The sequence below is a fragment of the Drosophila subobscura genome, chromosome A, assembly GCF_008121235.1.
Source record: "Drosophila subobscura isolate 14011-0131.10 chromosome A, UCBerk_Dsub_1.0, whole genome shotgun sequence".
Classification (NCBI taxonomy): Eukaryota; Metazoa; Arthropoda; class Insecta; order Diptera; family Drosophilidae; genus Drosophila; species Drosophila subobscura.
Window position 1 is genome coordinate 15627622 of NC_048530.1, and position 25932 is coordinate 15653553.

General features: G+C 49.2%; 2 protein-coding genes and 2 non-coding genes across 6 annotated transcripts in view; 3 read left to right on the forward strand and 1 right to left on the reverse strand.

Moving 5' to 3' along the window:
* LOC117899702 (LIM/homeobox protein Lhx2) overlaps window positions 1-15841 on the forward strand; it is a 47870-nt gene extending 32029 nt beyond the window's left edge. The window contains exons 1-4 of one of the 3 annotated variants that reach the window (XM_034809913.1): window positions 11296-11642; window positions 11719-12197; window positions 12270-12395; window positions 15425-15841. In XM_034809913.1, the coding sequence (XP_034665804.1) occupies window positions 11340-11642; window positions 11719-12197; window positions 12270-12395; window positions 15425-15806 (1290 nt within the window). In that variant the 5' untranslated portion in view covers window positions 11296-11339 and the 3' untranslated portion in view covers window positions 15807-15841. Of the gene's footprint in view, window positions 1-11295; window positions 11643-11718; window positions 12198-12269; window positions 12396-15424 lie in introns of those variants that run through there. The other 2 variants (XM_034809923.1, XM_034809931.1) reach the window with 2 other exon arrangements.
* On the reverse strand, window positions 10437-10508 carry Trnat-cgu. The gene has a single exon. It is a non-coding gene; the product is annotated as a tRNA-Thr (tRNA).
* Trnap-cgg lies at window positions 10760-10831 on the forward strand. Its single transcript has one exon. It is a non-coding gene; the product is annotated as a tRNA-Pro (tRNA).
* On the forward strand, window positions 15790-16751 carry LOC117900079 (developmental protein eyes absent-like). Its single transcript, XM_034810287.1, has one exon. The coding sequence runs from the start codon at window positions 15822-15824 to the stop codon at window positions 16170-16172; it is 351 nt and encodes a 116-aa protein (XP_034666178.1). The 5' UTR covers window positions 15790-15821; the 3' UTR covers window positions 16173-16751.
* The last annotated feature ends 9181 nt before the right edge of the window (window positions 16752-25932 follow it).

Consider the following 25932-nt stretch of genomic DNA (forward strand, 5'->3'; position numbering starts at 1 on the left):
GAACGGGGACTGGCACTGGTACTGGTACTGGTACTGGATGCCCCATGCCCCATGCCCCATGCCTCACCATGCCACATATCACAGAACAAAAGCATAAAGGCAGCAAATTAAATGCGAAGATGGAACACAAAACAGAGAGAGAGAGAGAGAGAAAGAGAGAGGGCGAGGGAGGGAGTGACTAGCGGAAGCGGGACCAAAAATCAAATTTAATTAACCAAAAAAAAAACTATGAGAAAGAAGTAAGAGAAAGAGAGATAGAGAGAGAGAGAGAGCCAGGAGTACCCTGTAGACCTAGGCTTGAGCGGAACACCCTGTAGCTGAGACTTAACCCTAGACAGCCCTGCAGGGTTAAGTGTGGGGGGATCCCTAAACGATCCTCAGATCTCTCTCTGTCTCTCTCATTTCCCATACAAATATCAGCGCAGTCGTATTGCCATCTCTTTCGACTATTCTTAGTGCCTCATTTGGTCACTGAGGCGTTGAATCGTTGCATCCATCAGTCAGTCAGTCAGTCAGTCAGTCATTCGCTCATTCAGCCATTCATTCGTTTAGTTTGTTAGCCAATTACATCGACAAAATCGTATATGATCGTGCAAATTGTATTTTTATTGCCAATTATTTTATTTATTTCGCCTTTCTGTGATTTTTTTTCTGTTTTGCTGTTAATTGAATCGCTGTTAGGAGGTGAATGCCGCGCACAATGGCTAAATGTTATGAGTGTCGCCGCCGCTTTTATGATAACCAATGAAGATGGCAATGATGGCAGAGGCGTTGAGCGGGGCATGCCTAACATTTGAACTGCTTGAACTGCTTTGTGGAGACTTTCAGCTTGCAGGAGAGCATAAGAATCCCTGCTCCTGGCTGCCCTGTTAGTGTATTCTTTGAGTCGTTTATGCCCCCACAATGAACAACAAAATGTCGTGACATGTGCAGCTCCTCTTCCTCCTCCTGCCCCTTGCTATTTCGCTACATTTGAATGTTAATTCCATAAAAATGATATTCAATTAATTGTCATTTTGTTGTCGTTTTTGCCGTTTTGTTGATTGTTTAACGATCTGCCTGCGACTGCGACTGCGCCTGCCTGCCTCGACGCGACGCGACGGCGAATCGCCGTTTGTTCAATCATTAATTATCCAACAATCAACAATCCATACACTTAATTTGTATTCAATGCAATTAAAGAGCAAACCGATTGGCCGGCAATTCTGCTTAGATTTGTATTTAAAGTGTTTTTCTGTCAATTAGCGTTGGATTTTAATGTGGAAAATATGTTTGTGCTGCGATCGAGAGTAGAGCAACAACAAAAGCAGACACAACAGAGCGCTGTTAGGATTTACATGCAGGAAAAGTTTTCAGGCAGCACCCGCCGGCTTGGCTCAGGCAGTTTACAGGTCGTTGACAGCAGAAAATAATAGAAGATAACAGAGCTGTAATGTGATCTCTGCACCGCCAACGCTTTAAGGGAAATTACAGCTTACAGAAGCCGCCCCCCCTCTCTAACATACAAATGTACATACGCACCACGCTGTTACGCTCTTTTTCGGGGATTCTGTTATGTTACACATTACGAAGAGCGCTCTGCTCTAGGCAGAAACGGTACGCTAACAGCGCACTGATCTGCTGTTAATTTAACAGAGCGTCGAGTCTCACCGCAGTACAGCTGTTGGCGTATCTGTTGCTGCTGCGCTGCTTTTGGCATATTTTTCATGCTCAAATAAACAATATTCAAATTTCGATTAAACGTCATTGCAAATAATTGCGAAATTAAATTAACAGCCGCGCAATGGCGGCATAAAACATGCACAAACATACATACATACATATGTATGTACATACAGCTGGAAGGAGAGACATACCAGAGGGACGGACATATGCACGGCAATTCGTGTGCATATGATAATTAAAAACAACAATAAAGCACGCGGGTCGGAGGGGGAGCAAGCACACATTGGGGCAATGCAAAGCGCAAAAAAATGCGGAAAGAAATGCAAACCGAATTTGAATAAAAAACGCGAAAAACAGAACCGCTAGAAAGAGTAAGACAGAGAGGGAGAGAGAGAGAGAGAGAGAGAGAGAGAGTAAACCCCGGCGTAAACACAGTCGATTGCACTTGAGTAATTTCATATAAAACATAACCAAGCAGAAAGGATATTAATAAACCGACGATAAACCCCGCTCTCACTCTCTCACTCTCTCTCTCTCGCACTCTCGCACTCTCTCGCTCTGGCGCTCGCTCTGCCTCTCTGCCGTGCGCAGCGACAGTGGCGTACCGACAAATAGTCAAGCACGTGAGCGGGGATTTGCGACGCCACTGTCCCTGTATACAAAGCCAAGTGCCTGACATTGGCAGCAGTTTTTGCTGCTGCCAGCCAGCCTGCAGCCTGCCTGCCTGCCTGCCTGCTGCCCCATCAAGTAAATCAGTGTCCAATGTGTAAATAATTTCCATTTGAATGAGCAATTGTGCATTTTTAACCCATCCATACATCCCATGCACACAGCGATGAAGGCATAGCACACACACACACACATCCACACGTGGTGCAGCAGCAGCAGCAGCCGCTTTTCATCTGCAGACATCGCCATGGCCATCCGTTGGAACGTTGCACGTTTAAAATCACATGAAATTTTATTAAAATGAAGTAAATATGGTGTAAACGTGCTGATAAAACGGTTCGTGCTCAGCTGTGCAGAAGGAAAAGGTGGAAAGAAGGGACGAGACACACACACACACACACACACACACGGAGAAGGCGGATGCAACGGCACGAAAGAGCAGGAGAGTGAAAGACTGGCATCGATGCATTTTCGATGGCCACTCTTTGCGTGAGCCAAAGGTAGCTTCGCTTTTTGGGGGCTTACAAATGTAATTGAACACAAAAATAAAGCACATTTTCACGCTACTCGTTACTCGCTATTTGCTACTCGCTACTCGCTGCTAGTTACTCGCTGCTAGTCACTCGCTACTCTGTTAAGTGCAGCACATACAAAAGTCGACCATGGCAGGACAGCGAGCAGTAAATCGTTTTATGAGGCGGCACTGCATAAAATCGTTATGTAAATATGTCTTTGCCTTTTCCCCCCCTCTCTCTCTCTCTCTCGCTGTCCACCGATTAATACTTAAATTGCAGTGCCAGTACTCTCTCTCTCTCTCTCTCTCTCTCTCTCTCTCTCTCTCTCTCTGTTCTTCCCTCTGTTATTAATGATATTGCAAAATGTTCAGAGATGTTTGTGGGTTGTGGAGAGGATGCCACTGATGCCACTCACGAGTGCAGGATGATGATGATGATGATGGTGGTGCCGCCTGGTTGCTTCTGCTCCTGCCAGCTAGCCGTTATTTAATGTGTCTGTAATTTTCGATTCGATTCGTAAATGTAATTAACTGTAATGCTGCTGCTGCTGCTGCTGCTGCTGCTCCACCTCCAACTTTATCGCTACCTTCCGCCTCTTGTGCGTGTGGTCGAAGTGGATGGAGCGGATGAGTGGTCGAAGGGGTGGAGGCAGTGGACATCTCATCTCCTTTTATCTTCGTCTTCAAACACAAACACAAATTAAATCATCAATTATTATCATCGCGCCTGGCATGACACACATCTGTACAGGCACTCAGTGTGTACAATGCGCCACTCTGTCGCCGAGTGCTGATCAAACAACAATTGACACAGTTCTGCAACAACAATACAAGTGGCAGCAACAATAGAGCCCACCGCCAGTACGAGTAGCTCCCCCACCTTCCACCTTCCACCTTCTCGCTGCTTCAACTGCCTTCCCCTTGCCCTTTAGCTTTATCTTTGATTGTGCTTTATGTCGATTAATTAATGTGAGCAGCTAGGCGAAAGAGCAGGCATCAGGCGCAAACGAATTACGGAAATTAATCACTGGTTGCTGCAGTTCAAGGATCGAAATGAATTACTCTTCGATTACTTATCGATCACTGCAAGTAAATCGTATTCAAAATCGATTACTTATCGATAGCTTATCGATTATTTACAATATGAGCAGCCACAGAAGCGATTCTCACTCCTATAATCTCAAATAAATGTATTTTGGCCTGGACAACCAATCAGCTCTTTCTCTGGCTCAACATCTTCATTCAGACAGACAGACAGACAGACAGACAGAAAGTTCTGCTACTGCTCGCTGCTTAAGCTCTGGCCAAAGTCAACTGCAAACTGCACTCCGCTCACTCGCTTATTTGTGCGCTAATTAATGTGTTTTCCACAAAATTAGCTGCGACTCTGTCGATCGTCGGATCGGAATCGGAATCGGAATCAGACTTGAAGTCGAATCAAATTGCAGCGAAATGGAATGGAAGCGAGTGAAGCGAGAAACGAGTTGTGTCTGCGAGTCAAGACAGAAGAGCGAGAGATCGAGAGCGAGAGAGGAGGCGGGTGAAACGGGAGTACGGCCGGACGCACAATTAATTAAGTTGACGTTGACGTTGCTGCTGACTCCAACTGTGCCCCCAAGAGTCAGAGTCAGAGACGGTGGCAGTGCTCCATTGCAATCGTCTAAGAATCAATGTAATTAGTGGCTGCGGAGAGGCCAGTGTGGAGTCCAGCAGCAGCAGCAGCAGCAGCAGCAGCAGCAGGTGCTGATCGTGATGCTGCCTTGAAGAGCATTTCCTTTTGGTATCATTTATGATTAGGTGGCATGCCGGCAGTTAACTCAGTCGAATGGAGTCCACTCGCAGTGAATGCAATGTGAAGTTGGAATCTCAGGCAGCAGCAAGAGGCAGCAATGCAGCCAGCCAGCCAGGCAGCCATCGTTTGCCATCTCCATCGTTTAATTACAATCGCCACGCATTTGGAGGCAAGCAACTCCATGGAGCCAGCAGCAGTGGCAGCCGAAGCAGCAGCATCCGTTACCATTATGGCCAAGTTAATTGAACGTAATTGCCAGCCACTTGAGAGACGGAGACGGCAACGAGAGAGCCATTGCCATCGTTCAGCTTCAGCTTCAGCTTCAACTTCAGTTCCAATTCCGGAGTCTCGCAGTCTCCGCAGTCTCCGCAGTCTCTCAAGTCTGAAGTCTGAAGTCCGAAACGGAGCAGAGTGTTAAAGCCTAATTGAAACTGTCAGATGGGGCTGCAAATGGGCGGGGAGGGGGGGTTACATACCACGAATGGGGAGGGGCTTACTTCGAAATATCGAGAGCTGAGCAGAAAAATGCAAGGCTGAGCGTCAAAGATCGTTCAAAGAGTCAACTAAAAGCGACATCGAAGCGCAAATTATTCATTTTTCGATGAATGTATCGATTGCTGTTCGATAACTGATCGATAACTGATCGATTACTGCATCTTTTGCCTCGCGGATAATCTCCTTGGGTCTGTCTGCTGCGACGCTGCTGCTCTGACCTGCTTGGCGGATGCTTTCGCCTAATTAACGCCGCTTCATGGTGCAGCATGCAGCGTGGAACGTGCAGCGTGCCACTGCCACTGCCCCACTGCACTGCACCCCGGAGTGATCGCTGCCTGAGCGTCGATCGGATATTAGCGCTGTGGGCTTTGCACATTGACGAGTGCGTGTCATCCTGTGTGCTCCCCTCCCTGCCTCCCTGCCCCCCTGTGGCAGCCACTCTGGCACTCTGTTCTCTGGCAGTCCATAAAAGCGCAATTTGTCGTAATTGTTTAAGCAGAAAGAAATAACAGCACAAAACGACACAAGGCACAAAACAACTTAATAAAAATTCCACTTCCATGTCGTACATCGTGTCCAATCGAGAGGCAGAATGTTGGGGAGGAGGAAACTGTGGCAGGGGCAACGTAAAAGTTGAAATGGAATTCGAATGGGAAAAGGAATAGGAACAGGACTAGGAATAGGATTTGGTGCTTGGATTGTGACTGGGACTGGGACTGGGATTACATCCACGCAGTCAGCAAACAAACAGAAGAGCGCAATGTGTCGCTGACAGGGCAGGGTGCTGTGTGGCATAAATCTCACTTGGGATGTCTCAGAAGGGGCAACAGCCAAAGAGCAAATCAAAAAATGTCCAACAAATGGATTAACAAATAACGAGAATAACTACGGGCCGTGCCGCGTCCATATGCCGCCACCCATTTGCCACACCATAAACACCAATAGAAGTGGCAGCCAACAGCAAGCAGCGCACACAACTGTGGCAGCAACATGGGGCATAAATCACACAGCAGCAGCAGCAGCAGCAGCAGCAGCAGCAGCAGCAGCAGCAGCAGCAGCAGCAGCAGCAGCAGCAGCAGCAGCAGCAGCAGAGCGGTGGAGCGAGAGGCAGTGGCAGAGTCAATGCCAGAAGCTGCCTGGAATGTGTGTGTTTGGGCCCACTCAACTTGCCACTTGGCACCACCATCGCAATCGGAGTTGCAGTCGAAAAAGCGTAATCGAAAGTGGAAGCACAGGCGACAAAGCGTCAAGGATGAACTTTGGCCTTAAGCAAATATTTCAAACATTTCGATGGCTAATGTATCGATAATTCTATCGATTTGTTGATCGATTTCAGACTGAGGCGCGCTGCCGCATGACGCGCGGCACGAGCAGTTGAAGGCCTCTTCACATCCTTCTGGATGGAAGCGGTTTGGGGGAATATTCTGCTGCTGCTGCTGCTGCAGGGTGGGTGCTGGGTGCACGTCAATTGCTGTCAATGCCAGTTGCCCCCCACTCGGCTTGCCACTCCCCCCCCCCTTCACCCTGACAATCCATTGCGTGTGCATTTGATTTTGATTGGTATTTATGGCCGTTTAAGGACATTTGCAGGACGTAGCAGGCCATAATTAGAGGCAATGGAAATTTAATTGTTGCCTCCAACGGCCAGTGCCACTTGGCGGGGCACGAGTGATGTGGCAACCGTTGAGCAAACTTTTCTAACAGAAAACCCAAGAAAAAACAAACAAAAGTCGCGCATAAAAATGAGCATAAAACATGTCCCAGCCGTTACATGCCAGCGTCCCTCCCGCTGCCCCTCCTGCCCCGTTTCTAGGGTGGGGGCTCAACTTTTTGTTGCCTCGTTGCGCAACATGTCCCTCGACCTCGTCCTCGCCCTGTCCCTCTCCCTCTGCCTCTGCCGTCTTCCAGCTGCTGTCCAGGCGCTCCGTTTCGTGCCGGCTTTTGGTGACCAGTTTTTGTGTTCCTTGGTCCTTAGTACCACTCCCCCCCCGCTCCCTGCTTTGTCGTTTCTGCATTTTTATGGCATAAAAATTAAAAATGAATTTTGATTGTTTTCTTGTTTTTGTGCATTTTTTTGTGCTTCTATTTTATTTTAATTTTTCCTCTCGTTTTCCACTTGGCTTTGTTTTAGTTTTCATGTCGCGTACTTGACTTGTGGGGTGGGGGGGGGAGGGGTAGGGTTCTCATTGTTGTTGCTTCACGACAACTTTTGCTACAAGAAGAGGAAGAAAACGAGGCGGCCAGCAGCGGGAGCGACAGGAGGAAGCCTTGCATGGCCAAAGGACATTGCGCATGGAATGGCATGCCAAGCGTGGGCTGTGGGCTGTGGGCGAGGCATCACAATTTCCATTTAAAGTGGTTTGACCTCACTTTAAGCCCGGCACAAATCAAGCCAAAGATTTGCCCAGATCACCGGAAAGGAGGAACCAAAAAGGAGGAGCAGAAGCTGCCCAAGAGGAGGACTGCGGACTGCGGATGGCTGAGCCCACAAAGAGAATCTCCTCATGCATTCCGGCATGTGGCAAGTGTGTTTTCCCGCTGCTGCTGCTGCTGCTGCTGCTGCTGCATTCATAATTTGATTATAAATTGCTGTCCACCCCCGCGGAACCCGCCGCTGCTGCTGCGTGTGCAAATTAAATTTACATTTATTTTTCGTGCCTGCGTTGGAAATGTACGCAAAATGCGAGACAGGTGGCAGGTGGGGCACGACACAGGCACACACACACACACACACACACACACGGGGGCGTGGCTTACTGTCTCTCTGCTGTTGTTGCCACACGTTGCACGCTCAGCACGTTTATTCGCACTTAATTCGCACTTTTTGACACCTTTCGACCGCTGGCCACCCGCTGGCCGCCAGCCGCCCCTCCACAGTCGCCCCAAAAAGTAAATATACGCAGCGTGCCCCTCATGCGGCATGCCCCATCCACTGCATGCTGCTGTCAGCCACAGAATGTTGCACAGCGCCAAAAATTATGCAAAATAAATTAATTACCAATTAAGGGTTGCAGCGGGGGGCACTGTGATTTGAAGCCCAGCAGCTTAAGGGGTGGAGGGTGGAGGGTGGAGCTCTGAGGGTTGCAAAGCGCTTGTCACGTGAGGAGGAGCTGCTGCAACCACTAATTAGTGTCATTAAATGCGCTCTTGACTTGGCCAAGGCTTGCCCCAGCCCTACAGCTGCAGGGCGGGCAGGGGTGGCAGGGGTGGGGGTGGGGGTTGCTGCATAAAACATGACACAAAATGGCAGCAAGCGAAAGAGACCAAATAAATAAACCATAAACATAAAGCGAGCGACCGCAGAAATCAACTGAAGTTCTGAGTGGAGGCAATGCCATGTGCCCCATGTGGCACACAGGTAACCAAAGTAACTTCCGTTAACTTGCGTGCAAACGTGTAATTTCCATGCCACATGCCGCATGCCTGGCATCGGGGTTAAAAAGGGTTTAAGTTGCGACAAACTTGGGGTCACATGCATATGCATAATAAGTACAGGGAGAGGGAGGGAGAGAGAGGGAGATGGAGAGAGTGGAGGTGGAGGTGGAGCCAGCGTTGGCTCGTCCGGAACGGAACGGATCAAAATCGTAACGAAACGCCGCATGCCCCAAGCCTTCACTTAGAAAACTAAACTGTGAAAACGCCACAAAAGATGGCTGTGTGTGGGTGGGTGGGGGGAGGAGGCAGAGTGCGGGGGCAAGCACTGACCGGAATACGCTGGTTGCCTCTTGCCTCCTGCCTCTTGCCTCTGGCCTCTTCTGCCGCACGTGAAATTTGAATATTGATTGGCTTTAATGAGTGTCGTTGGTCGCGCAATTAGTTTGGGGCCACGAAGCAAGCGGAAGGGCTGCCACAAAGGGGGAAGGTGCAGGGGGGCAGTGTTGGGTGTAGAATTACGCGAATGAGTTTGTGGCAGCTCCCATTGAAAGCTGAAACTAAACTAATTAGACAACAGTTGGAGTCCAGCGTCCAGCGTCCGTCAATCAGTCCATCAATCAAAACTGCCAGCACACACACAGAGAGAGGGAGGAGGAGAGAGAGGGAGAGGCCGGCCTATCGCGTCATTGCATCGCAGCATCGCAAGTTGCATGCAAATTGAAAAGCATTTTTGGCGCAAAATGCTCGCCAAATGTAATGCATAAATTAATTGACGGGGGCGCGCACTCAAAAACTATGAATCCGCAATGAGTGGAGCACAGAGAGAGGTGGAGGGAGAGGGGGAGAGAGGGGAGCAGCGCCACATGCAATGAAAATCTAATATGGAAAACGAGCGCCGGGCGATGCTGCCGCTTGCCGCGGCATTTAGCATTCAATTTCATTTCATTCTAAACTAAATAACAATGCAGGCGGCTGTGCCCCTCCCTGCCCCGCTGCTGCACGCTCCTCTGTTGCATGCAACTGGCCAACAATTGAGTGGACACAGACAAGGACTGCACTGCCCTGGCCTGCCATGTCCTGTTATTGTTTGAAACGTCGCGTTAAATTTACATAAATTGATTTGATTGAATTTTTATGAGTCGCACAACCCGCCCGCCCCACGAAGCGGCGAGGCACGAGGAGAACACTCGATCCATCCACCGATGGATCCACTGGGGGGGGAGTTCCAGGAGGGGAAAAACGTCTAATTAAAGTCATTTCCAGCAGCTGTGGTGGGTGCTGCAACTCCTCCTCCTCCTCGGCCCGCTCTGCCTCGAGGTCACAGTTGGTGCTACATGGCGCAGGGCTTAATGCGAGCCATTTGTCCCATTCCCAGGCTCTGGCCACACTCACACACACACACACACTAGACCGGACGAGGGCAATCAGCGGAGGGCAGAGCCCAGAGCCCAGAGCCCAGAGCCACCAGACAGCCGCCGCCACACATTGTGTCCGTCGACTGTGGGTACGGGTTGGTGGGGGGGGGAGGTACATATGTACATGGAAAATATGCATATTTTAGGGTTTTCCCAGCCACTGCCAGCCGATGCAAGAAACTATTTAGTGGCAGGGCCAGGGGCAAGCGCTCAACGCCAATTTGTCATAAATTTCGTTATTTTAAATCGTTTCTGTGTGTGTGTGTGTGTGTGTGTGTGTGTGTGTGCCTTTGTTTACATTGATTTGTTGCTGGCTTTCGTGCGGAATGCGGCTTTTGGGATTTTGTTTTTTTTTGGGCATCTTATCGGGCAGCAGCAGCGGCCGTCCCTGCACACGGATATGTTTGAGCTTGCTAACAAATGAAAGAAGTTGAAAAAATAAGAACAACGAAATGAAAGAAGAGGGAAAAAAGAAAAAGAGAAGAAAATCCCGGATGGAGGATCTTTTTCCTGCCTCCTGTGAGGTTTGAACTCACGACCCCTGGTTTACGAGACCAGTGCTCTACCACTGAGCTAAAGAGGCGGCTCTACAGGCGCACTCACACCACTCCACACATGCCCCTAGGGAGTGCGCGTGCGAGAGAGGGATAGCTAGAGCAGTGATTCAGAACAAGTGTCGAGCGGTGGCGGGGGCGGGGGCGCTCAAAACAGAACTCAAGTTAGAAGTTAACGATCGCTCACCTGGCAACGATTGCAAAAAATGCTATAAATAGAAATGTGCGACCGCGTGGGCAAGCACTTTTATTGAATAAATGTGGAGGGGGGCTCCAGCCCGGCTCGTTGGTCTAGTGGTATGATTCTCGCTTCGGGTGCGAGAGGTCCCGGGTTCAACTCCCGGACGAGCCCAAAGTGTCTACAGAATTCTTTTTTGTTTTCTTTTCCGCCCCTAAGAAATGGGAACGGCAAGAAGCTGCTCTGCTGGGAAGACTTTAAGTGGCGAATTTCGTGGCGTCGCTCAAAAGTAGGCAATGCACCGCTCACTAGCGCCACCTGCACGGCAAACGATTGTCGAAAACGTAGCAATCCATTCCCACTCACTTAACGTTTATGCTATTTTTGTTTATAAATTAATTCGTAAACATTCCATAAGAAGTCGTGTGAACTAACCAATCTTGTAGAAATTAGACTGATAAATAGGATACAATTATAGTTTAAGCGCGGAGACTTCGAACTAGCTGGTAATATCAATTAGAACATCAAAATCGAGGAAAATGATTTAAGATTTACGGTTTATGTTACGGTATATTTCGGTATATTTTCGAGGCTCTGACGGTATGTTTCATCGATCATTTCGCGGTCACACTGTCTGTCAGGTTCCGTTATAAAAAAAGATCGGCGTGCTGCGGCAATTTCAATGAGAATTAAGGAAAATTCGAAAATGAATTCTTTTAAGAATCTGCCAAGCTCAACGCCCAAGCGGGGCGCTGCGCGTCACATAACTATGCAGAATATCGATGAGTTCTTTGTGCCACACCACGGCAGGCATCCAAGTGCGGCACGCAGCGGCCGGCGTTTGCCATTGCCGCTGCAATATTTGTTCGATGCGCCGCCCCCACTGCCATTGGCACGCTCCCCGGCGCCCTCGGTGTCACGAATGGCGCTCATGGAGAGTTATTGGACGCAGATAGCGATAGAGAATCATGTTTTCGGTGTTGATGTACATAAAATATGAAATGTTTGCTTTGATTACTGAATGATGCCAATTCATTTTGCACTCCCTTTCATTCTGGCAGATGATGACTATGGATATTACCAAAACAGAACCCGGACTCGTCGGGCTCTCATCGAATCAACAGCAGCAATCCGGACAGCAGCAGCAGCAGCAGCAGCAGCAGCAGGCCGCCAGCATGAACAGCAACAACAACAACAACAACAGTGGCAACAATGTGGGCCAACAGAATGCCAACAGCAACAGCAACAACAACACAAACAACGGCTGCAACGGCGGTGGCAACAATGGCAACAACAACAGCAACAGCAATGTGCAAAGCATTGCGGCGGCGGCCAATAACAACAACAACAACAACAACGGCAGCCAACTATGCGCCGGTTGCGGCAAGCACATACAGGACCGTTACCTGCTGCGCGCCCTCGACATGCTGTGGCACGAGGATTGCCTCAAGTGCGGCTGCTGCGACTGCCGACTGGGCGAGGTGGGCTCCACCCTCTACACGAAGGGCAATCTAATGCTCTGCAAGCGTGATTATTTAAGGTAAATGCTGTGGCAGGTGTGGCAAGTGCTCAAAACTCTACTTACAACGATATTTTGTTTGTGTCTTTGTAGATTATTTGGCAACACGGGCTACTGTGCCGCCTGCAACAAGGTTATACCCGCCTTCGAGATGGTTATGCGCGCCCGCACCAATGTCTATCATTTGGAATGCTTTGCCTGTCAGCAGTGCAATCATCGGTGAGTCAGTCGATCCACCCCCCCTCCCCCTGCAGAGCCCTTCTCCTTTTCTTTTAATCTTGCCACTTGACGTCTTGGCCATTATGCATGCAACAATGCCCAGCAAATTGCCATCGTTTACAAGCAGCTGCCGGGGGGGGGGCTGGGGCGACCCTTTAGTGTCGTTGATTTTCTATGAAAACCGCATAAATTCTGCCCTAAAACCCATTCCGTGTGGGGGGTTTTGGGTGTGCCAAACCCTTTCGGGTGCCATTCAGGGCCATTCCCATGCATATTTCGCTTTGGATATTTTATTGGTTCTGGCCAATTCGTGAAATGTCACTCTGGAGAGAGCTTTAAGGCAGTGGGCGGTGGGCGGGGGGCGGGGTGCTGGTAGGCAGCGTCTCGATTCTGTTCCTTTTGGTCAATATTTTTCGCTCTCTTTGTTTGCGGGTCCTTCCACGGGCATCTTTTGCATTAATAATGAGGGTGCACATATGCTCCGTGATTGTGCAACAGCAAGGGGCAGGGGTTGGGTGTGTGGGGGGGGGGTATGCGTGGGGTTTCGGCAGCATTAAATATTAAAAATGCCGCCACACGGCACCGGTATCGGCATCGGCATCGCTGGGCACCAACAAAAATATTGAAATAAATGTTAAAACATATTGGCATATTGTGAGAATCGTCTCCAGCCCACCCCCTGCCGCACCCCCAGCCATAGTGCGCCCCGTCCGTGTCGCCTTTGTTTTCGCATTGTCGAAAATTGACTTTAAAAATGTAACAGGAGTCGCCGTGCCTACCGCCCTGCCCGCCCCATCCTTGGAGTGCAACGAACCCTGATCCTGCCGCATGCCGCATGCCGCATGCCTCCTGCTACGCGCCACCTGCGTCTCGTGGATTGATCTGGAACCGTACAGATCCTGCAGCCCGCTGTCCGCTGGCTAATCAATTTTTCACGTAAATTAATTCAATTGCCGAAAAAATCCATTGAGGCGTGTCCACGCAATGGCCAGCGGGCGACTTGCAACCAGCGGACTCGGGACTCGGAACTCTGATTCTGAATCTCTGTGGCAGAGTACTGCCACTGCCACTGCCACTGCCACTGCTGCTTCTGTTGCTGCCACATTTAAAATGCGGGCAACACACAACAAAAAAGAGAGTTTTATTTTTTTGTTGCCGCAGAGTTGGATTCGTCCGTTTGCTTCCTGTTGCTGTTGCTGTTTGGCTGTTTGGTTGCAGGATGCACTGCCGCAGTGAGGTGAGGTTTGCATAATTTCCTGTCGTCAGCATTCGACGATTCCCCCCAGCCCCCCTGCTGCTGCTGCTGCTGCTGCTGCTCCTTCCTGCCTCCTGAGGGGCCAAGTCAAATCTTTCGTCATATTTTTTGTTGCTTTCTTTTGCTTTCTGTATTTCCTGTTGACAATTTGTTGCCTCCTTTTGGTCCTGCGACTGCCCGGATGTGCGAGCACACACAGACTCCAGGACTCACTTATCAACTCGTCCTCGTCGATGTCGCCATATCCCGTACTCCTCTCCCGCTCTCCCTCTCTCCCTCTGTGGCCATGTCACAGGTGCGCCGCCAGCCAGCCAGCCAGCCAGCACGAAAATAAGACCAAAACTTTCCACTTTGTTGACTCGTTTTCGTAGATTATTTTTTGTGTATATTTTTGGTAGATAAACAAAGCATTTTCTCTTTTTTTGGAGCGCACACACACATGGGCACCACGCCCACCGCCCACCGCCCACAGCCCACTCCCGCTGCCCATCAATCGATTTGGGTGCCGGAGCTTCGAGCGACCAGCAGCAGGCAAACCAAAAAAATGTTGACGTAAATCAAAAGCCAAATTTCATATCCGCTGTAAGTCCTGCTGTAAGCTGATTTCACTCCACACACACACAGGCGGCTGCAGGAGCCAGTGTCAGTTACCCACTCCCCTGGCACCCCTCCCGCTGGTACTGGGGCTAGGGCACACCATGTACTTGTCAAACTTTAAACGTTTTTTATGTGGCCAGGACAGTGGCAGGCAGCGGCAGCGGCAGGAAGGACATTCTGTGTGCTCTGATGCAGATGCCGAATCAAAGAGATCGCTGATTGCAGCTCGCCCTCTCTCTCTCTCTGAGAGGGAAGAACTGATTGGATCGAATCACAGAAGTATTCTCAACTGTTTAGCCATGCATCCATCTAGGCATCCAGAAAGTCCAGCTCCTACCGCAGCGTCGCTCCTTCAGGGCATTCTTTCGTCTGCTTTTGTCTGCCGTTTCGCCCTGGCCTAATGGCGCCACCTAGCGACGTTTTTAATGTTTGTAATGCGAGCACTCTCTCTGTCTCTCTCTCTCTCTCTCTTTCTCTTGCGCTATTCGCGTGGGCGTGTTCGGTCCAGGTCCAGTACAGGTGCTAACACAAATATTTTGACAAAGGGCTTCAGGGAGTTGGGGGCGGGGGCCGGCCCCGCTCGTAGCAACTTCATTTGCAGTTGGCTGAATGCACTCCACTGCCGCGCTTTAGTAAACCGGAGACCGAGAGCCCACACCCCACACCACACACCCACACCACCAACTGTTGCTGACAGCGGAGCGACATTTTCAAATGCTTATCTGACTTCCTTCGTGCTTGTGCTTCGTGCTGCTGCTACTGGTCATAGTCCTGCCTGCCTGGCTGTTGGTTGTCTCTGTTTCTCCCTCTCTCGTTTCTAGCTGCTTCTTCGTTTGATTTGCTCTTGTTTCCAGTGCTGCACAACACACACAGAGAGAGGCAGAGAGGCAGAGAGGGAGAGAGAGTACCTGGAGTTACCTTTCAGCCGACGCTCAGCCGCTGTCAATTGTCATCTTTGTCTCCGGCTTCACTGGCTCCTGCCTCTTGCTTTGAGTCCTTTCTTTTTTGCTGCTGTTCCTTCTGGTTTCTCCTTGCTTAAGCGTGTGGAAAAATCGTTTCCACTTCCTGCCGCCTGCTGCCTGCTCCGCCTGCCCCCTCCTGCCCCCTTTGCCTGTCCTTTTGTTGCATCTTTTGCTCTAACCGCCTTTTTCCGCCTCTCTTTTCGCTCTCGTTGCAGGTTCTGCGTGGGCGATCGCTTCTATTTGTGCGAGAACAAAATACTCTGCGAGTACGACTATGAGGAGCGGCTGGTCTTCGCCTCGATGGCCAATCATCCGATGCTGAAGCGCCACGTCTCCTCGCTGGGCCAGGGCTCGCCCACTGGCGCTGCTGGTGCAGCGGGCGCCACCGGCGGACTGCTCGGCGGCGGACCTGGTGGCGTGGCCAATGGTGGTGTGGGCGTGGGCGTGGGCATGGTCAATGGTCCGCGCACACCGGGCGATCACAACAACAACAATGGACCACAGACGCCCACCGGTGGCGGTTCACCGTTTGCGGCCGCTGCAGCTGCCGCCGCCGCCGCTGCACACATGAAGAATCAGCTGGGGGCGTCCAGCTAAAATAAAGCCCTGGGCATGGGCGGAGTTGGACCAGGTGTCGTCGGAGTGGGAGGAGTGGGTGTGCCCGGAATGGGTGTTGCTGCTGCTGGCCAGCAGCAGTTCTACGGAGCCACGGGCTTTGGCTTGCACCAACAACAACAACAGCAGCAGCATCAGCAACAGCAGCAGCAGCAGCAGCAACACCAGCAGCAGCAGCAGCATCAGCAGCAGCTTATGGGCCTGGGCCTGGGCCTAGGAGGAGGAGGAGCATCTGGATCCATTGGAGGTGCAGCAGGAGCAGGCGGCGGAGGAGCAGCAGGCGGAGGCGTTGGCAGCATGGGAAGCAGCTGCAAGCGCTACCAAAGAAAGTTTTACAATCGCAACTGAACGAGAGAGAGAGAGAGAGAAAACAGAAGATAGGAGAAGAGAAGACGATGCCACAGGATGTGGGCATAAGGGAATGACGAATGAATGGAGTGGAGTCCGATACTTCAATCTTCGGTTTGCTTTTTTTGACTGAGTTCAAGCTTAATTAGAGTTCTAGTTTCTAGTGTTTTTTTCACTCGATTAAGTTGTGCCACACACACACACACAAACACACAAACACACATACAACAATCACTTGCTGAATGGCTTGCAAATTAAGTTTTTCCCCCCAACTGAATATGGGGCGGAGCAATCGTTTCGTTATTTAAGATCTGTACATAATTTAATTGCTAAAACTGTTGAACACTAGAAGTATGTTTTTTTTGGCATTTTTTTTTTATTTTTTATTTCTATTGTGTGTCCGAGTGTGTACCACTGCGTATGGGTATATTCGTATTCATAATTCATATTCATAACTCATCATATTGATATATGTGTATATGTAATAATTATTTTAGTTTTACACGCTCGAAGCGTGCGGTGCCAAAATAAATTCAAAGCAGTGCCAAAAAAACAAAAAAGTCAAGAGAAGAACGCATACAAAAAGGAAGAGAGGAATGGCAGGCTGGCAGGCTGGCAGGCAGGTTCTATGCCCCCACCGATTGAACACAGAAATCCAGCCGCGCCGCATCTCGCCACAATGCTGCGCCTATGCCGAGGGAGGGGCTTGGCAACAAAAACGTTTTGACTTTTGATAATGTGTAAATATTGAAGAAACAAAATAGAAAAACAAAACATTCTCTGCACACGACTATACGACTATACAAACACACAACATACGAGCGGAGGATATTACATAAATACATACATAAATACATACATCTACATATGCATACATACATATATGATTTTTGTTCTGATTCCATTTTAAGTCTGTTAGAGCAACATTGTTGATTATTATTTAAGTTTAGTTTAGTGCGAGGCTAACCATAGCGGATACCGAAAGATGTATAGACATGAGAGACACACAGACAGACAGACAGACAGACAGAGTGGGAGAGTCGAGGTGGTGCAGAGTCGATGATGGGTTGTCCTCCAATCGAGAGAGAGAGAGAGCCGCAATCGAAACCTAAACTAGCGTTGAATGTAAAGATTTGTGTATCTATATAGAATATGTGTATAACCGATAACCAACAAGTGAAACTAGTTACAATATATCTATAAAAAGCAAGCAACTGTATTTATTAATCCCTACATATTACATTTTTTTTTTGTGCGCGCATCCAATTAAATAATATTCGATAATCGGCTATAGTTAGTGTCCACTGTGTGTGTGTCGCGGAACACACACGCACCCCTCCCCAGAACTAGCAAATATAAAGTATGTATCTAGAGTGTAAGGATGTAGATCCACGGATCGAGTGGGCGTGGGAGGAGGAGCAGGAGAAACCAAAGTGTGTGTATAAGCAAAACGAAAAAGAAAACAAAAAACAAAGGAAAAACCACTATTGTACTATCAATCTATGAATGTATCCATGTATGTATGTATCTAAATGCAGTAGCGGCAGCGGCAGCTTTCGGGGTTATTGATAAGCGCTGCCAAAACGGATAACGATAAACGATAAACAATACTACCTATCTATGATTATCGATAACGCAGATAAACTACGATAAAATGTAATCTTAAAGCCACCCTTACGAAATAAGTGAATAATTCGCCCGCTCCTGGTTTTTTTTTCTCTTTTTTTGTATCGTATTGCTCGAGCAGCATAAAATTAAATCAAAAACAAAATATAAATATCTAAATATTTAAGAGACCAACAGCCCCATAAACAGCCCCCGCTTAGACCTATACAGACACACACACAAACACACACATCAAATACAATAAACTTACATACATACATACATCTACATATACATATATGTATTACGGCATTGTACGAATGTATGAGTGTACGAATGGACAGCAACAATAACAAAAACCAACAACAACAAAATACAAAGGATGGCAATTGAAGGAAATCAAAACTAAAGAAGCGCAAAAAAGCCAACAAAAAAATACAAATAAAATAAAACAAAAGAAAATATGAAAAAACAACAAAAACAGAAAGATAAAGAGAAAGCGAAACAATAAATGTAATTAACAAACATTTCAAAAAATTAATTAACAATTGTTGTTCTCATTTAAAGGGAGATTTGTGGGAGGGAGGAGGCTTGAACAGCGAACAGCAAATCTGGTGGGCTTTTTTAGGCACAAAATGTTCAGAGTGCGAGAATAAGAGAATGCGCTGGGCGTAATTGCGGTTCTTTAGCTTTCGGGTGTACGTGTGCCTGCATGTGTATGCATGTATGCACATGCGTTCAGCGTGCGGACGGCAAAGCTGACCTTTTTATTTTTCTACCTGCGTTTGCTAAGCGCGTTGCGTCGCTGTTGTGTCTCTCTTTCCGCAAGAAGCTTCTTTTATCTACTACCATACACTCGACTTCTCTCTCTCAGTAAGTACTTACATTACTCTTTTGCAGTGCTGCCGCTGCACACTCGGCTGGGACCATTACGAAACTACATAAGATGGTTCATTCCCGCAATGCGCTCTCTTTTCTTAGCTTATTCTTTGCACATACAACTGCATTGGTATGCTCGAGAGAAAGGGAATGCACCACCTTGTACAGCTTCAGCCACGCTCTCAGCAAACGTTAACAGACAGAACATAACGGATTATGCACTCTGCTGCGTTGTTGTTGTCTTTGCTTACTTATTGGAGCGAAGAGAGTGAGAACTGGAGCTGATCGTTGTTGCTGTTCTGCATGCATATTTATGCATGCAAATGCGAAAAGTAAGAGAGAGATTTTAAGAGAGATGCAGGCAGGCCCATGGTAGAATTACTAATAGGTAACGTCGTCAGCTGAGTGCAGGCCCATAAGCTTATTCACCACGCTCTCTCAGCTCTCAGAGAGGCAAGCTATCTCTCTCTAGCAGATAGCAAACGTTTTACGTTCTGCACTCTTCGTTTTTATTGTTTCTGCTGACAGCAAAGAAAAGATGTTCGATAATAAATGAGCTAAATAATGGAGCTAAAATACTTCCATGCTAAGTTTTGGATCGGCACAGCAAACAATATTTTGCAGACATTTTCATTTCTAAAAATAAAAAATACATCCAAAATAAAAAAGTACTTGCATGTACAGTACTTAATTTCATTGTCTTCCGCTTACGCCTTCATTCGTAAGCAATGAAGAAAAAGAAGAAGAAGACAATGAAAAAATTCGTGCGCTACACAACCTCTTTCGTCGACGTTTGGCAAACGACTGACAAGATTTACCGGCCTCGAATGAGAAGCACTGTGGTGAATCCGTTACCTATTAGTAATTCTACCATGGGCAGGCCTGTGTTGAGCCACGCGTGTGTGTGGATTCCAATTTGATAATTATCACAGGCCGAATTCGGTGTGCCAGCAGTGCACATTCTCTTCCATTCCTTTGCCCGAAGTGTTGTTGTTTTGGGTAAAAAGATATAAATTTGAGTAATACTCGAAAATGTACGAGCACCAAACAGCGGCGCAGTGCCACGAATCTCTGATTTTGTCAATTGCGATTTGGCGGCAGTTTCGGGGCCTGCTGGCATTCGCTTGACATTTGTTGACTCTTTCGCTTTGACGGCCATTAATCACGGCATTGTTGTTGCCAATTCCGAATCCACATCCCAGACAGGCAATCCCAGGCACACCGCACCAGAGCAGAGCAGAGCAGAGCGGAGCAGTGCGGAGCGGAACGAAGAGGAATGGAATGGAATGGAATGGGAAGGCTGATAAATGATGCTTCATATTTTTGAAGCCCAAACTCCGCAATTGAAATAATAAAATGTTACGCCACACCAGTCGGCTTTAGCACACAGCCATCCAGGCTTCCCATTGAGGCTTCCACTTCCATTTCCACTTCCACTTCCACCCATCGAGGCATCCCCCACCACACACACCAATTCCACTCCCATTTGAGGCCATTGATTAATGAAACTTTAAAAGGGAACACGCGCGTCTTTTGTCTGCGACGACCGCAAAACTTTGCCATGGCGATAGTATCTCATGGATAGGATCTTTTCAATATTCAGCAACGAAGGAGAATATGACTAGCTGGCAGCCTGGCAGCCACAAAGTTTGCCGTCTTATTGGATGCGGATTCCGGGATATATTATATTGGGGCACAAGGAGCCGCCGCCGCCGCCGCCGCTGGCTATAACAATAAAAGTCATTTATAGATTTCGATTTTGTGCACACACACACACACACATGTGTGTGGTGGGGTGGGGTGGGTGAGTGCGGAGTGGAAGTGCCCTTGGGGGCCCACTATCTGTGGCATAAGTTGGACGTTGCATAGTTTCAGTTTCAGTTTCAGTCTCCTTCTTATTCTTATCAGCACTTTTGCTGCTGCCCCTCCCCAAGCAGCTCCTTGCGGGGTTGCCTTCGTCCTTCGTCCTTTGTCTTTGTCCTAGTGTCATAATCAGCATGATGCTTATGAAAATGTTCTTTGTTCCGAGTGGCTTATCAGCCACCCCCATTTGCGTTGTCGTCTGCATGAAAATCTATAAAAATAATGTTTCAATTCGGCATGGGCTGGGCAGGACACCAGCACTCGGGCAGGACTCCAGCCTTGTCAATCATTCCGCGCACAGAAGAATGGCGTAAAATGTTTTGATAAGCTCCAACAGAGAGAGGGAGAGAGCGAAATCGCTTAAATGGGACAACAACGGGCTGAGGCTGTGGCAATTAATTCATTCAAAAGACACTTGACGAGTGCTCCGACCCCCGGCCACGCTGATATCCTGCCGCATGCTTAATTAAATGAGTTTTCGAGGGAAACTCTTTTCATGTTTTAATTACGCAAATACTCGGCATAATTTAGCTGATGCTATGGCAGCAGTGGCAGTGGCAGCAGTGGCACGTTGCACGGGCGAAAATATGCATAAGAAACAATTTGTATAAGCTGCGGCTGCCTTGGCTCCCCTGCTCCTTGCTGCTCCTTGCTGCTCCTTGCTGCTCCTTCCTGCTCCTGTGTAATGCGACAACTGTCAACTTCAAAGCTGGAATGCCATGCCTTAGCCCTTAACCCTTAACCCTCCCAAACCATGCCGGGTCTCAGGCTTCAGGCGCATAACTCCAAGCAGCTCGGATTGCTTTGTGGAAATTAGTTCAGCGGCATGACCGATCCCACTCGGGAAATACTTGGAGCACAGCAGGCAGGCAGGCAGGCAGGCAGGCAGGCAGGCAGGCTGCACGATGCTGCAGACACAACGCTCACAAGTTGCTGCACATTCGGCTGCAGTTTTTCAGTCAAAATTCTTGTCATATTTTCGGTACTTTTAGAGCACAGGCCGAGCCCAGGGCATGTCTTAAAAATGCATTTGGAGGCATTTACTGCGCGGGCTGGCCAGAGGCCAATCAAGTCGCTCCAAGGCAGCAGCAGCAGCGGACAGCCAACCGCACCACCCCAGCAGCCCCAGCTCCAGTCCCGCCAGTGGCAGCAGAAATGTGTCCTGTGACCCACATGTCAAGATGGGGTTGCCTTTGGGCGTTGGGTGTTGGGTGTTGGGTGTGGGTAGTGGGTGGGTGGGGGCCATAAGGGCAAGTGTAGACGTAGGAGTGGCCAAATGTCAAAGAAGCGTCCTCGTCCTCGTCCTTATCGTCGTCGTCCTCGTTGTCGTTGTCGTTGTCGTGTGTGCGCCTTCGTTTTCAACGTCGTCGGCGTCTTGAGTAGAGGCGAGCCAAACACCTCTCGTCGGGTGTGAGCGAGAGAGAGAGATAGAGGGAGAGCGAGAGCGAGAGAGCAACGTGCGAATTGGTAAACGCCCACTTTCTGTAACGCCCCACCCCAGGCGCCCAACAGTGCCATCCCCAGCAGCAGCAGCAGCAGCAGCAGCGCCAAGAAAAAATACAAAAAGGAAAAAGAAAGCAGTGCCAGTGGCCGAGCGTGGCTTAAGGGGGAGCGTTAACAGAGCAGTTAACAGCGGCCTTAACAGCAGCGCTAACAGCGCTCTGTTCAGAGCTGTAGTAGGCGTCGCCGTGGCGCTTCCTTGCTTCATGTCTCCCTTCCTGCCTCCCTGATGTTGCGCTTTTTTTCGCTTGCTGTGGCAGCGAGTGCTATCTGATGCAGACAAACTACCGTTGCAATCGTGCAAGGGGGCACCACTTTGGTGCAGCTATTCGTCTTGCTCAGTGTCTGCGCCACAGCCATGCAACCAACCAACCAACCAACCCACCACCCATCTGTAGTTGCAGTTCTAACCCTTGGCTAATGTTTACAACGTGTGCGGCAAATGCACTGCTCATGATTTAATTAAAAACTTTTGCGGCGAGGAGCACAAAACCATCAAAAGGCCAACCATCAGAAGGCTTCTAAAGTGGAAACCGAATACGGCTAACAGTATGCCAGATGCAATCGCCCACCCATGACTCCCAGCCTTGGAAACAGTTTAGGTGAAACTAAGTTAAATTGCTTAGAAATCGATCAGCATGTGGCCCCTGGCTCATGTAAGCTTTGACTCCCTCCTGGACTTTGATAGAGTTACAGATCATGGCCATAGTTAGTTCCTGCCATGGAGCACGAGGCAAAGCAATTGGGTTGCAGTCCTCAGTAACAGGTGGCAGTGTTGCAAGCCCCCAAGTAGTGTTGGACAGCGGCAAGTGAAGTGAAACTTTGTCGGCCTTTGCTGTGCATCTTAATTACTTGTTAGTTTGCTCACTCAATTGCCGGCACTGGGGGTGTAGTTTGGGGCTTAGTTGCGCCTCTCTCTCTCTCCACCCAACCCTCGTGTACCCCGACTCTGACACTGACTGCGGCTTGGCCGGGGTATTGGTTAGCCGAAAGCAATTTGTATGCCGGCGCCATAAATTAGTTTGGCCCGGGGATTGGGGGACACACGGGCGCTTCACGTGCGCCACTCATTTGTCTCGCGTCAAAGCAGCTCCGAGCCCAAGCTCATCCTCAACGTGGTCCCTGCTCCCCCCGCACCCCCTGCACCCCCGTCTCCCTCTCTGGCTTGTGCGGGCTGCATGAAACTTTTTAATCTCCTACGATTATTCTCGCATTTGCCATTTGTTTACACAAACACATGGGCAGGCAGGAGGTGGGTTGGGGGTGCTGGGTGCTGGGTGCCGCCGCCGAGAGTCCATGTCTATGTTTGAGCTTATCAAATAATGGCAACATTTGCTACGATTCCCCATGCTCCGCCCCCGCCTACGCAACCCAACCCAACCCAGCTCTAATCGCGGTTAATCTCAAAACAAACGTTTGCCAATTTATTTTCCACTTTAGCTCTGGGGAAAGTTTCTGTTTCTTCCACGACAGACAGTCGGGCAGGCAGTCGGGCAAAGGCTCGAACTAATGACTTAATTTATCTGCCACAGGGCTTTCAGCGGGCGCCAAATTAAGTTGATTGTTTCTGCTTTTAGCCCCGCCAAACAACAACAACAACAGAAAGAACGAACAGTAAATGAACTGTGCCACGCCCACGCGCCCACGGGCCCACTGTCCGGCCCTGGACCCGCATTCATCCTTCGTTTCGTTTTCGTTTTCGTTTCTTGGCTGATTAGATTTGGATTCTGGCTACAGTTCCAGTTCCAGTTCCTGTTCCAGGAGGGTTGGCTCCTTTGTGCCTTGTGATTAGCCACAAAAACTACGACCGAGAAGGAGAGCCATCCGTGCTGGAGTAAGGGCATCCACGAGTCTCTTTCTTGCTCCTTCTCTTTCCGCTGAACTTTCTTCTCGAGGGCACAAGGACTTGGACGTGGACGGGGACGTGGACGAGGGTTGGCTTAATCGTTTTGCAATCTGTCGATGATTGCGTATAAATGTTATATCCAATTATGTCCCGTTGTTCTTTCTCTTCGCTGCTCATTCCACCCTTCCCACCCGTCTGCCCCTTTGCTTTCTCCTTGCTCTCTCCACCCTTCGGCGTTCACGCTTTGTTTTGCTCATAAACATGACAGATATTGGCAAATCTATCATTGTCATTATGCTTCGATTGTTTGCCACACACACACAGCGGCACACTGACAGCGGGATGGCAGGGATGGCGGGGGCAGGGCATGGGCGGTGCAGACGCATCATTAGCATTGGGCAATTTGTTAAGCGTCCCCAACCCACCCACACACACGGCCAACAGCCAAGAGCTCCCCCATGGACACGCAGCGAACTGTCGCTGCCACATGAAACATGCCGCTGATTGTTGTAATTAATCGAATTAACAGCAGCCCACTGGCCCCACACACACACACACACACACACACACACTCTCCTTCTCCTTCTCCCTCTTCCTCTGTGAGAGTTGCATTGTCCGCTGTCCTTTGTCTCGGCTTCGCTTTGAATGCGTAAGCGACGCCTGCATGTGACAGTGATTAGACGGAGTTGTTGCCTGAATGCCTGCTCCTGCTCCTGCTCCTCCACCCCCCGCTCCAGCTATAGATGTTGCTGCTGCTTCTGCCAGGCAATGAACCGTTATGTATAATCACATACAGACATCCACACACCCGAGCGCTTGCCCTAACCGCAACAATGCAAAGAGAGTCCAGCGCCCAAGCTGCTCGCCAGCAAAGGGTTACAGCGGCCGTGCGCTGCTCTGCCCTGCTCCATGCGCTGCCCTGCTGCTCTGCATAGCCTTGAGCCAGCGCTGGAGTGTACGTGGAGAGTGCGTCGAGTGTGTAGAGTAACCGCAGTTCGTTGTGCTTGGCCCACGCGCTAGATCTCAAGAGTAGCTCGTCTCTCTCTCTCGTAGCTCGCGTCTCTCTCATTTCTCATTTCTGCGTGCGTGTCTCTGAGTGAAACACCGTTTGCTCGCTCCTCTGCCTCTGCTTACGTTTGTTTGTCTGTTTGCTGCTGCTGCTGCTGCTGCTGCCCAGTGGCTAGTTTTGGGGGGGTGGGGGGTATTCGCTTTGAACTGTGGCTGCTGCAACTGATGTGGGTATGCCGAAGCATTGGAACTGGGAGTAAACACACACCCACACACCCCCTTCTAATTAGTGGGCCTGAAACTATTTGTGAACACTAAACACTGGCCGCCAAAGGCCGCTGTCAAAATCAACTTCAGGCTGCCTGCTTGCCGCTGCTGCTGCTTCTCTTGCTGCTCCTCCTCCTTCTCTCACTCCACCTACCGTTACTTTGCAGCTGCCGTAATCCATTAAAAATTGCCAGTCCATTCCGCGCTCTCCTCTCCCTCTCCCTCTCCCTCTCCATCCATTAACTGTTATCTGTGTTATCGCTGGCAAATGTCTGGCAGCAATCAAAATGGCAATACTCGCATTACGTGAGACAGTCGCGACTCCTGGCAAATGTTGCGCCTTTATTGCCTGTGAAATTAGTATTTATGGTTTGGAAGGCATCGGAAGGCAGCGTCTGACACTGCATCAGCCAAGCGGCAAAAAGTACAGCCGAGAGGCGGAGGGCAAGCAGTGCGAGAGCAGGGAGTCAAGCAGTGGCAGCGGCAGCGGCAGTCCCAGGCAGGATATTAGAAATGATTAAGGCACCTGAAACATTTTGCAATAAAATTGAATTATGACTTTTAATATTGGCACACAGCAAAGCAAAAGAGAATAAATAAAAAAATAAAACAAAAATAAAAAGAAAGTCCAACGGCAGGAGCAACCCTGTGGAGCAACCCGCAGGACTCTGCAGCAACATGGAGAATTACCAGAATTACCAGAATTACCAATTACAATTTACTTTAATGGAGCAGAGTCCTTGCAACACTTCGAAGCCCCTGTCCCTCCCCGTGCGTTCCCAGCCGGGCCAT